We start from the raw sequence: 15,865 nt of genomic DNA on the forward strand, positions 1-15,865 counted from the left end.
TAGAGGGGCGCCTGGGTGGCTCAGTTGATTAAGCATCCAACTTCAGCTCAGGTCATGATCTCACAGTTCGTGGGTTTGAGCTCCACACAGGGCTCTGTGCTGACAGCTCAGAGCCTGGAGCCTGCTTCGGAATCTGTATCTCCCTCTCTTTCTCACCCTCCCCTGCTCATGCTGTTTCTCAAAAATAAATAAAAAACATTAAAAAATAGTAATTATTAAGAAAATTGCTCCTAGCTGCAATAACTGTGAGGACTCACTCTAAATAGTGGCTAGAATCCATCCCTTGATAATATTGTCTTTGCAATAAAGTCTTTGCAAATTATGCCAGTCCCCACAGTAAATTCTTTACAGCTTTCACCCCCATTTCAACTCCTCCCCCAAAAAACAAAACCCTCAGAAACCAAAGAAACAAAACTCACTCAGTTCACATGCCAGACTCTGTGGAAAGCCTCTGTGGTTAAATTTAAGTATTCTTCCTCATTTCCATAGCACCTTAGGAAAAGTAGTATTAGAGTTCTTAGCAAACAGTACCAAATGTGAGTTGCAAGTTTGATTGTCTTCTCATTTCTCAATAAACTCAGTAAAGGTAGAACTGTGATCATACTGGGTTCCCTTCCTCAGTTCCTAGAGAACAAATCCTAAGAGTTAGACCTGGGTCACTTCTTATTTAGTGTGTGTAATTAAACAAGTAACTTAACAGCAGTTTTCTTGTATATAAAATGGAAATGATAATCATAACTTCATAAAGTTGACATGAATTTCTTAATGCCTGATACATCGTAGCACTCATTAAGGCTAGCCATCATTGTTCATGACTAAGTGAATGAGTCAGTCTGCAGTCCGAGGTCACAAATAATATCTTTAGCTTACTCCTCCAAACAAAACCCAAGCAAGACCAGTGGAAAGCCTCTGTGGTTAAATTTAACCACACTCTGTGAATCTGGATAACATTAGGCATAATATAAAATTACATTCAATGCATCAAAAGAAGTTTTATCCTCTATGAATTCCTGCAGAGGAATTTCACTGTCATTGTAAGATTTCAGAGTATGACTACACCTCAGAAGTGTTCCGTTTTCAGGATGCTTGGGTGGCTGGCTCAGTCAGTTAAGTGTCTGGCTCTTGATTTTGGTTCAGGTCATGATCTCACAGTTCATGAGATTGAGCCTGTGTTGGGTTCCATGCTGACAGCTTGGAGCCTGCTTGAGGTTTTCTCTCTCCCTCTCTCTGTGTGTCCTCCTGCCCTTCTTCTCCCCTGCATCTGCTCACTCTCTCAAAATAAATAAAAATAAAACAGCTAAAAAAAAAGTGTTCTGGATTTATATAACAGGGCACCTTTAAACTTATATATAATAAAAATTCTCACTTGGCTTTCTAAAATTTAATATTCGTAGTTCTATCAAGGATTATTATCCATTTCCTGAAAAGGAAACAGAATTTACAGAATAATTAAGTGCCTAAAATAGGGCCTTGTATGTAGTAGACATTCAGCAAATATATTGAAAGAATGTATGATTGACATTTCAAAGTCAAACAGCTATCAAGTAGTAGAACAAGGATTCAAATCTGGCTCTGTGACTCTTGAGCAATTTAATGCTATAAATATTTTTTCTTGCCAACTTATCGTGCCCCAGGACTATCAAGGAATTGTAGAACTGCACTAAAGTGATGTAAAGTAGTTTATGTCAATGCTGGTCCTAACAAACCTTTTGCAAAATTATTGGACAAGTCTGCCAGTCAAGATCAAGAAACATATCTAAGGAATTGCATAAAGACAAGCACTAAAAGTATTAGACATGTGTAGATTCATATGTGAAGATAAAGGAGGATCTATATAATCATCAAGGCTTCTGGAATTCTGAACTCCAGAATAACTTAGCCTGTTATTTGAAACCTCCGTAACCTCTTTAATTTTATGAAATTTTCTTTTTTCACAAATCCTTCTTCACATCCCTTTATACTTCTTCCTAATTGCTTTCTCCACCTTTCCCTATATTCTCCAAGCTCCATCTCTGCTCAGACTAGCCTATAATCACCCTCCAGATCTACTTGTCAAATTATTATCCATTCTTCCTCATATTACTTAAAAGTACTGTCTCCTTGCTTCACAATCCTCACATCTGTTTTAAATTCTGTGAATGGTCTGTCTTGACTATAACCAATAATAACAGGGCACCTGGATGGCTCAGTTGGTTGAGCTTCCAGCTCTTGATTTCCACTCAGGTTATGGTCTCACAGTGGTGAGATTAAGCCCCACATTGGGCTCAACGCTGAGCATGGAGCCTGCTTAAGATATTCTTTCTTTCTTCTTTCTTTCTTTCTTTCTTTCTTTCTTTCTTTCTTTCTTTCTTTCTTTCTTTCTTTCTTTCTTTCTTTCTTTCTTTTTTTCTTTCTTCTTTCTTTCTCTCTTTCTTTCTCTCTTTCTTTCTCTCTCTCTCTCTTTCTTTCTTTCTTTCTTTCTTTCCTTTCTCTCTCTCTCTCTCTCTCTCTCCCCCTCCCTCCCTTCCCCTTCTCTCTCCCTCTCCCTCTCCTCCCCTTCCCACTCACCCTCTATCTCTATGAGTGAATGAATGAAAATAATAGGAATCAAATAATTACAGAAGGAACGAATAATTGTGGACCCCTAGCAGGCAGGAGTCTTATTCATTTTTGTATCCCCAAAGCAGCCTGGCCATTTGGGAGGATAGAATACTGATGTATAAAGAACATAGAATTAAATATAATTTAGAAACTGGGTTTCATCTTTTGTAGCTGCCTGACCTTGGGCAATTACTTAACCTTTCTGAACCGCAATTTGGTGAATAAGACGGCACCTCACAGATAGGCTCAAAAAATGACAGTTAGTAGTTCTTTATATGCAATTCAGAATATGCAGAACTATTCCTTAAACGTTTATAGGATTCAGTTGAATCACTTTTATTATGCTAGTTGCCAAGTGAAATACTGATGAGTAATAAGATATTTATCCTTAAAAGACTTGTAGTCTTGAATTGAGGACTTTCACACATGAAACAAATCAAACTGTACAAAATATGCTATAATTATTAAGTACAGTATATGGTGAAGGAATTGGGAGAAGAGGAGGTCTATAATAAATACAAATGGTGCATCAAAGGTGGAGGATGAGAACACCATGAACAAAGATTGAATTGAGTATGGTGTGATGTTTCTGACATGAAAAGTTATCTAATCTCTAGAGCAAAAGCCAAATTTTGGAGAATAGTTATGAAGTCAGTCTACCTGTGAGAGGCCTTGAACTCCACATAGGCTTTCCATTATTTGCCAATTTTGATCCCAAATTTATTTAGCATACAGATATTGAACAATTAACCCAGACTCTGAGCCACATTACACTCCCTTCACACACCCTTTGCTGTGGTCATAATGAGGTTTTTCCAGAATGTTGTCTGTTTTCTCACCTTATTGCCCTTAATGTCTCATCATCAGTTGGTGTGATTGCTCATGCCCTTCCTAATTGAAACAGTTAATTTTTTTGACTCCCTTATACTAGACTTTCATGGTCTTTATCTTGTCTCACTGACCACTTATCAATCTCCTTTACTCTGACTCCTCCTCCTCTGCTTGATTTCAGATGACTGGAATGCCAAGTGCTCCATCCAGGCCTCTCTTTTTCTAAGTGACCTATTTCTCTAGGTTATTTCTTTTGCCCACAAAAATCTAAATACTGTCTATATGCTGTCAATTATCCTGCTCTGAGCTGTCTCTCTTGACCTTCACCTCTTTACAACTGTACCTGATAATCTCTTTTTGAATGTCTAATAGGCACCTTAAACTTAACATATCCCAAACTTCATTCTCAGTTTCCCCACCTGACCTGTGCCTACCCCAGTTTTCCTTGTTAAATCCAATTCTATCCTTTCATTTGCTTAGACCAGAAATTTGAGGTTATGTTTTTCTCTCATTCCATCCGTAATTTGTCTGGCTTGTACCTCTGAAGGACATCTAACCTGACAACTCTTCACCATCTTGGCCTCTGCTGCCCTAGTCTAAATCACCACCACTTCTTGCAAGAGCTAGCCTCCTAAATCTTCTAGCTCTCCCTGCCTTACTGTTTCCTCACTGTAGCCTGAACAGCCAGAATAATATTGTATACATGTAAATGTAAGTCGGCTCTTAACTATTTCCCTGTGTAAAACCTCCAGTGGTTTTCCCATGCAATTACTATAAATATCAAGTTCTTTACTATGGTCTGCAAGGACCTACATGATCAGACTACTGCTATCTCTTTCTTATCATACCAGCTTCAACTCAAATGGCACTTCCTCAGAGATGCCTTCCCCAATGATTCTGTTGAAAATAATTCCCTTCATGCTGTCCCCCTGTTACCTTTTTAATTGTAATCTTATTTTATTTACTTCATGGCACTTAGTATTCTCTAAAATTGCTTACTCATTTATTATTGTTTGTCTCCTTTACTGGAATGTAAGTTTCATGAAAGCAGGGATCCTGTTTTTCTTGTTCACTACTGTATACCTAGCAGCCAGAACAATGTCATAAACATAGGTAGGTGCTCAGTAAATATTTGTTAACTGAATGAAAGAACTTACTACGTTCTTTCACTTATTATTTCCTTGTCTAAAAAATGCCACCCTTGTCTTTTCCCCAGATGAAGCAAAAATTTCATGCCTTTCCAAATGATAAACACAAAGGTCATGCTTATCCTGCATATTTCAACTTATGTTTTTCTTCTCCTCTGAAGCTTTCCTTAATCATTTCCCTCTTTCACAGAGACAGAATTGAGTACTTCTCTGTTTTCATTACATATTTTTTCAGTGTTTTCAGTTGTACCTATTACATTATACTCTGGCTAGTTATATATTTGTCTGCCTTCTTATATTGTGAAATTTTTTTTATGGACAGGACCTGTGTATTATTGGGGTTGATTTTCTTAGCACATGGAATAATGTAAGGCATTGAGTTAATGTTGATAAATACATTAATCAAAATCTTAATACCTGTAGTAGTTTTCCAGAGAGCAACATTGCTTTGTGAGATACAAAGATGACTAAGACTCTTGCCTTCTGGAAACTGACAGTTTATTCATTATTCAGTAAATATTTATAGTGTGACAGGCATTATGCTTAAGTGCTAAGGATATAGTGACAAAGTTTCCTGCCTAAAGAAGCTATTTTAGTTAGGTATCATTTCCTTTGATTTTGATCAATAATATTTTATGCTATATATTGGTGTTTCCTAGGTATTATTAGTCTGTGGTTAACCTGGGAACTCTATGGGAGTCAGTGGGACAGAGATTAATTTCCAAATCCTAACCTTCTGTTGCATGTATGTTTATCACATACATTGTTACAGGTTAGCAAAAGAAGAATAATAAAGGCCAGAACTGTGTAGCACACTAAAATTGTCTTCCCAACTCCACAAGTCTGGTACAGTTATACTTAAGGCTGCCAGTATAGATTATTCATACATAATGGTGACAGATTTTTATTCGCAGTGTTGACAGTGCTTCTTAAAATTGTCATAAACAAATAGAACCATGACTTATAGTACTTATGTGGTTAGTTTCATTTACTCTTTATAGTTCTGACACATTTCTAATATTTTGGTTAATATTGCCCTGAATTCTCCCAGTTTCTAAATTCTGTATATTTCTGAGTCCTGAGTGAAAGCACAGTTATTTTAAAGGAGTCTGGGGATAGCAATTAAAATTCTGTAGATTTCAATCAGTATCTTATGAATTTTGACTGAAACCATATTTCTATTCTTACAACATTCATGAGTATAAATAATATTTTATATTTCTGTTCTTCTAAAACACCTATTTCACTTGAATATGAACCAGAACATTTGAGTATACATCTTAGTAGCATATTTGGAATTTGATATAATTGAAAAGTTTGGTTCTTTTGGAGGAAATACATATGCAGACAATAGCCTATGATTTCTATAAAATTCTTATGTATGCAGAATGTTTAGAATTGAAGTTAGAAAACATCATGGTAGAGAAGGAGTTAACAGGTTAGCTCCCTTGGTTGTTCTCAGCATGCTCTCTTGCCTTTAGAAGCTGAAAAGATGATAACATTGGGCCCGGACATGCCTGTGTGGAGGTTATGGTACTCCTGGGGTTTTTGCAGCTAGCTGTAAAGCAAGCTAGAACATGTTCATCTCAGAGTTCCTTGTTTTTCTTTCAACCCTTTCAGTGCCCTGCAGGAGTCATTAAATCAAAACTTCATGCTGATCATCACCCACCGAGAAGTCCAGCGGGAGTACAACCTGAACTTCTCAGGAAGCAGTACCATTCAAGAGGTGAGTTATGTCTCACAGCTAAGGAATAAAGGTAGCTCATTATAGCTAATGTTGACCCTGTTAAAGAGGGCTTATCTGTTCTAGTTGGAAACTCTCTTTATGTTTCATTATTGGGTTCTTAATTTTAATTAACTGGAGCATCAGTGATTACTGTAGATATATTAAATGACTTGACCTAGAAAGATAGATGTTATAAATGAGAGCTCTTGATAACTCTTAAAATAGTCACCTTAAAATCTTGCTTAAAAATAACTCGTTGTTATATAATGTATTTTATTGTTTTGTAGTAATGATTCAAAATACTAATTTGGAAATTGTGGACAGCATGCATTTTCGAACATGCTTTTATTTGAAAGGTTGCTTTCAAATATATTATTTACAATGTGCCTTTTTCCAAAAGCAATTTGAGAAAGCTTTTCTTAGGTAGCTCAGTCCCAAAATTGGGCAGGATTCATGAGATGTTGTTAGAGATTGTCAGTCATTTAGCTCAGAATATCTGAGAAGAGCTATTTATAGTGTCAATATTTTCTTCAAGGTGGCCAACCAGGGCCACTGTTTCAAAAAAGAACCGCCCCCAAGAGAGAAAAGGTACCTTCCTGCCTGTGGCCCCACCCACTTAAAAGCCAGTAATTTATCTCCATGGGGGGAAGAATATTCAAGGGTTTGACGGACTTGTGTTTAGAAACATTGAAATGACAGTTATGACATATTACCTCTTGTTAGTTGTTAAGACAACAATCATTTGTCTACTAATATTTTTATAAAAAGAATTAATTATGTTTAATCTTGGATTATTTAATAATTTTTTTCTTGGACTGCATTGGTTAAAATAATTACTAATGTCAATGCAAAAATGAGTTTTTTTCACCTAGTCATTTTCAGATGTATATAAATTGTTTTAGCAGTTGTTAGACTATTAATGGTTTTGTTTTTTGGCGTTTTTTTCAATGAATTTCAACTTCTGAATTTGCCATAAATAAATCACTGTTTGAAGTTTATTTTCTCTGTTTATCACTTGAATAGTTTGTTGACTAGTAAATTTTTCTTTGCACGTACTTTGAATCATAAGCTTGAATTTGATTTCTTCCTCAGGGTAATAAACATATTAATTGCCATTTTATTCTTAACCTCTATAATCGGTGTTCTAGTTTCTTAATTGAAAATTTTAATTCCTTGGAGAATCATTGTTGCCTTTACATTAGAAATAATGTTTAACTATGACTCTATCGCAGAATTTATTCTGGTAACTTTATGGTAGTAAAATTTAAGTTATATATTGGATGTAATTAAATAAGGAAATTTAGTTTCATACAAGTAACTCCATTTTAGTCAAGAAAAGCAAAAATAATATGAAGTAAATTTCATTCTGTTGTCGATTTACTTTTTTAAATTGAAGACTAGTATAATGCATGATGGATATATATATATATACACTGCTTTATTTTCCTTTCTGATTGAAATTTTTATCACCAAAATTTTTACTTTTTTTTTTTAATATTTCTGTTTTCTGTAGTTTGAGTGTGTTTCAATTTTCTCCCACAAGAGGGCAGAAAGGACTATTAAACTGATAGTCTAAAAATGCTATTCCGTGTTTTCAAATTAGCTTCTCTTATATTAACAAAAAGGAGCATAATGGCCAAGTTATTGTTTGATTTACAGATAATTGGCATATTGCAAGGAGGAGACTTAATTTCACCCTTTTAAATTAAACAGGGAGATTTAAAAAGACATAAAATATTCATTAATGTTCGGTGATTATAAAGTAGTGGCATATATTTATTTTGCCTTTATTACTGTTTCGATGGGAAAATACTGCAAATATTTCCGAAATCGAGTTGGCCATACTGACAAGTTGAAATGTTTAAGCAGCGTTAATGCAATCTGCTCACACCTGATATCCTATGCAGAATGATTCAAAATGACTACATCAATTATTAAAAGAAATATTTAAAATTCTGTAAATGTGCCATTGTGCGCCACAGTTGGCTGAAACTGTTCTCCATGGCCTGCTATTTAGATTATCAAATATATTTTAAACCTCAAGGACTTGAAAACAGTAAACCGTTTCATACCATTTTCTAAATGAAAAATGTCACAAATATTTTTGCAAAGACAGATCTTTTATGTATTTCTTTGTAAGAGTTTGGTTTCCTTTTTTTCTTTTTTTGAAGTTTATTTAAAATAAAATTTTGAAATGCTAGGTACCAGGACAAAAAAATGCAGGTTCTAATATCAGTTGCTTTTTGTGAGTAGATAGGTACATGTAGGCTCTTTTATTACGTACAACTCATTACGTGCAATGAATATGGATTACACTTTGTAGGCCTGGGATCACACTATGTAGGTCTAGTCTAAGACCTTTCTTCTTCAACTTGTGGAATGCTTGGGGGACAGGGAGATAGTTTAGGAAGAATAGATGCTTTTATGCTACAGCCATGCAACCCAGAGTGACATTTAAATATGTGGCTTTTTTGTTGTATGGTTAAAAGTCAGTTTGCAACACAATAAAAATATAATATCAGTATAATTTTTTAGTATTATACATGGTAGAATTTTGGTATTAATGTGATGCCATATATCTTAAATTATAAATTAATTTCTGTCATCAGTTTCAGAAATCTTTTTTCTGTGTTGTTTAATACTTCGAAGAGTGAATTTTCACCAATATGTGAGGGAATGGAAGAAAAAAACACCTGATTTTTTTCCCAAGGTAGAAGTATTTTATTTTTGTTATAGGTAGGGAGGGAAAGACCATTTTTTGATATTTTTAAATTTTGAAGGCCTTGCACATATAAAAGAAAGCTTTTGTAGTATTTTTGTCCCAGAGAGAATTTTCTATTAAATGAAATAGGGTTGAAAAAGGCACTATTTCAACTTTTAACTAGACAAAATACATTTTTTAAAATATTGAATTAGAAAATAGAACTTACATGCAGTTTGAATTTCAAATAAACTCTTCAGTGGCCATATGTTCATGCAACTTAGTGGTGATAAACTGATAGTTGTGCAAGTGTTTGTTCATTCTGGCTCTGTGGTCTCTTGCCTCACAATGCATGACTTATGTCCTTCGGGTACTCTAGATTTTAATTTAAGCTAGTTAGATATTGAGGATTTTTTTTAATCTCTTTACAAATCATTCCATTTACATTATCCTTCTACTTGAGGAAAGGGCATTGATAGTATAAAAAGGTCAGACAGGAAAGTTGGAAGTAGTTGTAATAAAAATTCTTTCTCTTTTTCCATTTAAGAAATTGTCAGATAATATGACAGTAACTTTGTGGCAATCTTTCTTTCCACCTTTTTGGGTCCTGAAGTAGCTACTTGTCACACTTTAAAACAGTGAATTTCTTTGAACATTTAAACAAGCTTACCTTATTTTAATGCATTGTCTTCACTGAGAATTTTTAAAGAGTTCATTATATTGATTATAGTAATACTACTGTCTAATACTATTAAAATCTGTGATTACAAATTCATTTGGATTGGTTAAATTAAGGGAAAAAGATCAATTTGCCTATTGCAAATACTAAACCCAGGTGTGGAAAAGGATATGAAGTCCCTGAAATCAAGCCAACTTTTCTTGGAAACTAATTCTTTGTTGTCCCTATTTCTATTGCAAAAGCTTCTATTAGGCAAACTATCTACTTTTCTTTGCAGATGTCAGACAAACCTAAGGAATATACACATGACCAAGAATAACAATGATAAGAAACCTAAGTATTTTTGGTATGGAATCATGGAGTGTTACTTATCTGTTATAGCAAGAAGCATGATGAATAGCTTTTAGAATTATTTAAATCCTCTTCCAAGTTTTACTTTATTCTAGAATTCTCATTGTTCTTATTAATGTTGATTTAGTTCTTAAGGGGCATAAAAGGGAAAAATTGACAACATATAAAGATGCATCTTGCATAGAATAGTAAAACATTTCACTACTAATACTAGTGATTGTCAAATGAAGCCAATAGTTTGAATTAGCAATGAGAAGTGAACTAGAAACATAAATCATACCAGTCCTTAAAAATAATCTTGACTAAATAATTGTGAAATCATGAGGCTAGTTCTGATTCTGCAAATTTGAAACTTTTGTTGGATTTTGTGTCTATTTTCCTACTTGCTACTTTCTTAACTGGCTTGACTAACGCGTATTTCAAACTATTCTGCTCTGATGCTGGAGATCGTTAACAGGAATTAAACATGTAGTTTTTTACAGATTGTACTAAGAAGCAATTTCCTGGTATTGGGTTGACTATAACTGTTTAACTAACATTCCCTTTCTGTAAATGTTTTAAGTATAGGTGTGTTTGTTTGTTTGTTTGTTTGTTTGTTTTCCAGTATAGAGAGGGCAGGAGTGCTGGCACAGAACTGAAGGGTTGAGTAGCTGAGTATGTGCATATGCAAGAGAGTAAATTAAATTGTGTGCTTGTATAATTAAAAGTTTAAGTGATTTATAAATTTATTTCAAAATAAATGGCATATATAAACTCAATTAGAATGAACCTATTTTAATTAGCACATATCGTAGTTTGATTTTTTAAAATTTGAAATCACAAATGACATCTTATCAAGAATGAAAGAGATATAATTTCTTAAGCAACTGGGCAATGAATTCAAGCCTTATTCAGCTTTCAGAAAAGGAGATTATGAGTTTCTTTTAAATATGCATGTATATTATTAGTTTCAAGTGGCATGTTATAATCTGTCGAAGTCATACCACTTTAAGCGAACAAATTGCTAATGATCATTTTATAAATATTGAGGTTACCTGTGATTCTTAATAAATCATCCCCTTAGGAAATAAGTTTAAGTAATATTTACAATGTGGCCATTTGAAACTGACAAGTCTTTTTCTCTCTTCTCTCTCCAAAAGCATTTTAGAATAATCTCTATGGGAAATTTTTTTTGGCCCATTTAAGTATTTCTTTACCTACTTTCAAGATAGAAACGATTAAATTTTGTTAAGATTTGAGGACAGTGCTTTAGTCCTTTGTTACTTAAGATATGTGTGTCCTAACATCTTCTTAGCTGACCATGTTTCATAATCTCTGATTTGTGTGTTGGTAGTTTTGAAATGTCTGGGTTAGGAGAAATTATGTTCAGTTATCAGAAACTAATAAACAGAAGACATTTTTATATGCAAGAAAAGGCAGAGAGTAAATAATTGCACTGGTGACCAATACTGTAATAATCCTGTTTTACAATATGCACTTGACAGGTTGTAATAGTGCTAATTGAAGAGACTAATTCACACTTGCTTCATTCTATTCAAAGGCAAAATCAGCAGCTTGTTTTGCTTTTGACCAGATGGTCCTCATGAACACCTACTGTGCACTTTAAGTGCTTTACTAGAATTACAAAGGCTGGGGGCTGCGTTCGACTCCAAATGATTTGAGAAGAGAGAGAGAGACAGAGAGAGAGAGAGGGGGAAAAAAACCCCTCTGTGCTCAATGGATTTGGTGCAAGTAAATTAATTCTAGTGGACCCATTACACACTGAGCCCCCTTTTCAAAGCTCTGAGCCTCCTCGCTTGCTCTGTAGCAATGAGAAAGAGAAAGAGAAAGGCAGATTACTGCAAACAGAAATAAAAAAAAGGGCTATGAAAGGGAGAAAAGAGGCCTTGAAGCCTTTCATATCATTTGAGTTTTTCAAGTGCGTTATTTTTGGGGAGGGTGGATATATGAAAAGCCAATTGGAGTTTTTTTTGTTTTAAAGTGCGCTATTTAAGCACCATGAATATAGGCGCAAGAGCAACAGTTGACTGAGTTTACTGTGGTGAAGCTTTGTGTCCAAGGATGAATCAAATTCATTATATTCAACTCTTTGTGTTTTAACATGAATGTAGGGTTAGTTTCACAAGACTGTGTCTGTTTAGGATAATTATAATTTAATATTTTCCTTTCATAAAGTTATCACTGTAGATGTCTAAAATTTTAATCAAAGCAGATTTTGTACATTGACTTTGAAGCACCCTGACAGTTTAAAATTCAAAGGAAAGCTTTTTTAGTTTTCAAAAGAAAAGAAAGGCTCATTCTAATGGCATTGAAGCAGAGATTATTATAACTAATTAGAAGTCACACATCTGTTAGCTTTTGGTTTGTGACTTACTTATGTATTTTTTGAGTAAAATATATACTTCAAAAATATATTGCTGTTATTGAGTGAACCCATAGGGATAAAATGCACTTAATAGAGAATGATTTATTTGAGCCAACCATTTTTGCAAATTTCTACATCATCTCATAAAAATATGTAGTATATTAAAATCCATTAAATGTGAATTGGAATTGTAGAATTATCTTAAATTGGAATACACTTTCCAACATATTTTCACATAGTTTTTCTTAGCATAATACTAATAATTAACCAAAGTTATTATGACATAACAAGAAGATAGAACAAGCCCAGTTTTTGTAAATTTATAGTTATTCTTTTCCTCAAAGCTGTTTGTGTACAATATTTATAATTTGGAATACTGACACTGTAAAATAATGAATTCTTCTAAGCTATGTGTGTGAAGATACAAGGGATCACATCCAGGACGTGTCAATTATTTTGTATGTTATTATACTTTTAAGTTTAATTCTCTTGTGATATATTTTTGTCACATGTTTTACTTTTGTTTGATGACATACTGACACTATAATTCAAGTTCATTTTAATTATAGTTATTAGCAAAAATATAACAAAATCATGTAAGTAATATGTAACTTAATGATAATTGTAAATAATTCATAGAGAAGATTATTTCTAAGTTTGGCTCATCTCTTTAAGTGAATGTTTAGAATTTATACTTTAAAAGGCAGGCATAAAACACCAATAATGCTTTATATATCAATATGTCTACATTCTTAGGAAATAAAATGTAGAAATGTAGAAACAACCACAAAAACATTTTAATTTTAATTTTTCAAACACTTATTAGAGGGTAACATGCCTTCTTTCATATTTAAAATAAAAATTGATTAATTTCCTATTAATGTCATTACTTTGGGACTTTGTTCACTGAAATATAAGTTTTGAGATGGGGAAGAATATAAGGGGAGTCCTCAAACCTTCCACCAACAAAATATATAATGAAATTAATAAGCAGTGAGGTGTTAATAAATTGATATCCTTAGGGAGAAAAGGATTTCTAGAAAAAATATGAATGATTAGGAAACGCTTACCGAAAAAAATTTTTTGCAGACTGTTTAAAATGACGGTAAACTACTAAATTCTCTTTCTTGTAGGTACCATAAAAAACTATCCTTAAACCTAGGACTTCAGTTAGCAGTTGTGGATTGACCATGTAGTCATTTACTTTAGGTGGAGCTGATTTTTTGGTTTCATAGGCACTGTAGTTGGAGCCTTTCTCTTCATGAAGAAGAGTTTATTTCAGCATTAAAATATTAACCCCTAGCTTCCTGAATGCCAGAGACAAGGTTCTGTCCTATCAGGGAAGGGAAAAAGGGAAACCCTTGGAAATTTTTTAATAGATCTTGGTAGGTACTGTTACTTAAGCTGAGAAATATTTTAACATTTAAGTATCCTCCAGCCCTAAAATAAGAATAATAACCTCCTCATTCTTCTCCCAACCCAATCCCAGGAAAAAAAAATGAGAGAGAGAGAGAGAGAGAAGTAAAATAGAGATTGGGTAAATGAATGTAAAGTCCTCCTAAACATAACCTAGATCAGGTCAAAGTATATGAAGGCCCACATGTTAAAATTATTTACAGGTTTATCCTTACATACCAAAGAGTTTTTGGCCATAAACCCCTTATAACATCTGTTTATGATCATTTTTCTTTTGTCTAATGTGTCTTGTATATGACTTAATACTACCTAGTCAAGGAGTTTTTTTCAGACATATTTAGTATGGAAAATAAAACTTAAACAAAAATCCTGTAGCTCAGTTTAAAGCTATACTTACCTTATTATTACCTTCAATACATCCCTATTTTAAAGCATATTGTTAAAAGAAAAAAGACTTAAAAAGCTTGTAGCAAACATTTTTTATAAATGACAAAATGTATTCCTTGCTTTGTGGTCATTGCGTGACCAGACAGTAGAGTACTGGATTGTTTTAAGGTTTTTACAGCTGCAAGGCAAAAGCATCTGCTCATTGCAAAGCCGGCATTGTTTAATTTTGACACTGACTTTTCCATGCGTCTTTACCAAGCACTGGATTAGATGCCACTAAGATGAAATTTGTTTTAAGTTGCTCCCAAAGTGCAGCTGTCCCTATATACAGCCTAGTAGCTTAACCAAAACAGACAGACATAGGATCAATCAGAATCTTTGTACAGGGTCACCTTACTAGGTTAGAGAGGCTCAGAGAAAGAATGTTAATGATATTTATTGTGAAGAACTACAAAATTAGTTTCCAAGCTGATTTAGTGTCTGTAGAAGTATACCCTTCCCCATTTTAGGGCAATAGGACCATTATTAAATATTTATATTTTTAACCTGGGCTATAATGGTCCAGTATAAGGTGCCTATGTAACACCAGGCACTATTTTTCTGAATGTATTGCAAGAAAAATGATCAGTTTATTGGTCATTAAAGTAGTAATTGACTGAAAATAAAACTCAATCTAAAATGGCTCTGCTAAAATCTTGAGAAGTGGACATTTTTATAGAATGATAATTTTTCTTTAATGTTTCAAGTGAATGAAAAATGAAAGAGCACCTCACTTCCCGGGTTTCCTGGGATTGTGTGAATTTCTACCCAGCTGGTCCAAATTGATTGATACAGGGCCAAATATTTGTCTGCCTACATTTCAAAGTCTATAATTTGCTAATGAATTGTGGTAATAATCTTTCATCATACATGAAAGATTTAGCCAAACAATTTGCTAAGTATGTATTTTGATCATAAAATTTTTGGACTTACACCAAGCTTTACATCTATTTTACAGCTTATGCATGGGGGGTGGAGGGAGAGCAGGGGGAGAAATAATACTGAACATGAACACTTGACGGAAAGGGATGAAGTGAATGAAGGAAGAAGGTACTTTGGAAAAGAGTAATGCTGGGAAAGTCCTATGAGTGACAGTGGAAACAAATTAGATTTGCACTTAAGAGTACGAAATAGAATTTTTAAATGCCACCAGTTTTAGCCTCTGGTCTCCAGAGGTATGGTATCCATGTAGATGAAGTCAAGGAAGGAATCTTTTCCTTTTTGGCGATAGCTATTCCACACATCGATTATGGATAATTTCCTAAAACCTTTACGTTAGAAAAGCCAAATCCCCACAAATTGAGTGTAATTGAAGGCATAAGAATAAAAGCAAGAGGTTTGTTGGGGTTGACTTAGAGACTTAAAAAAAAAAAAAACTGAAGAAATAAATGTGTTTTGGCCAATTCCAAGAGGTGAGAGAAAGGAACCTCCTAAGTTAAGCTTTTGAAATGACAACGGGCACCCAAGAAAATATTTTTTTCCCTCTAAAACAAAGACTCTACAAAAAACGGGCTCATATTTGTGTGATGGGCACATATTTAGAATTAAATAACCTCCGTTTGGTAAAGTGTAAATCTTACTGAAGTATTTTTGGAGAGCATCATAAGGTACACTGCAGAGAGAGTCCAAGATCAGCCAGTGG

The 15,865-nt window shown here is 33.8% G+C and overlaps 1 protein-coding gene across 3 annotated transcripts in view; it reads left to right on the top strand.

The window, feature by feature from the left end:
* FAF1 (Fas associated factor 1) overlaps nucleotides 1-15,865 on the top strand; it is a 474,908-nt gene that overhangs the window by 230,899 nt on the left and 228,144 nt on the right. For all 3 annotated transcript variants that reach the window (XM_029946447.1, XM_029946449.1, XM_029946448.1), the window contains one exon: nucleotides 6,180-6,285. In XM_029946447.1, the coding sequence (XP_029802307.1) occupies nucleotides 6,180-6,285 (106 nt within the window). The remainder of the gene's footprint in view (nucleotides 1-6,179; nucleotides 6,286-15,865) is intronic.

The sequence above is a fragment of the Suricata suricatta genome, chromosome 8 (genome assembly GCF_006229205.1).
Source record: "Suricata suricatta isolate VVHF042 chromosome 8, meerkat_22Aug2017_6uvM2_HiC, whole genome shotgun sequence".
Lineage (NCBI taxonomy): Eukaryota > Metazoa > Chordata > Mammalia > Carnivora > Herpestidae > Suricata > Suricata suricatta.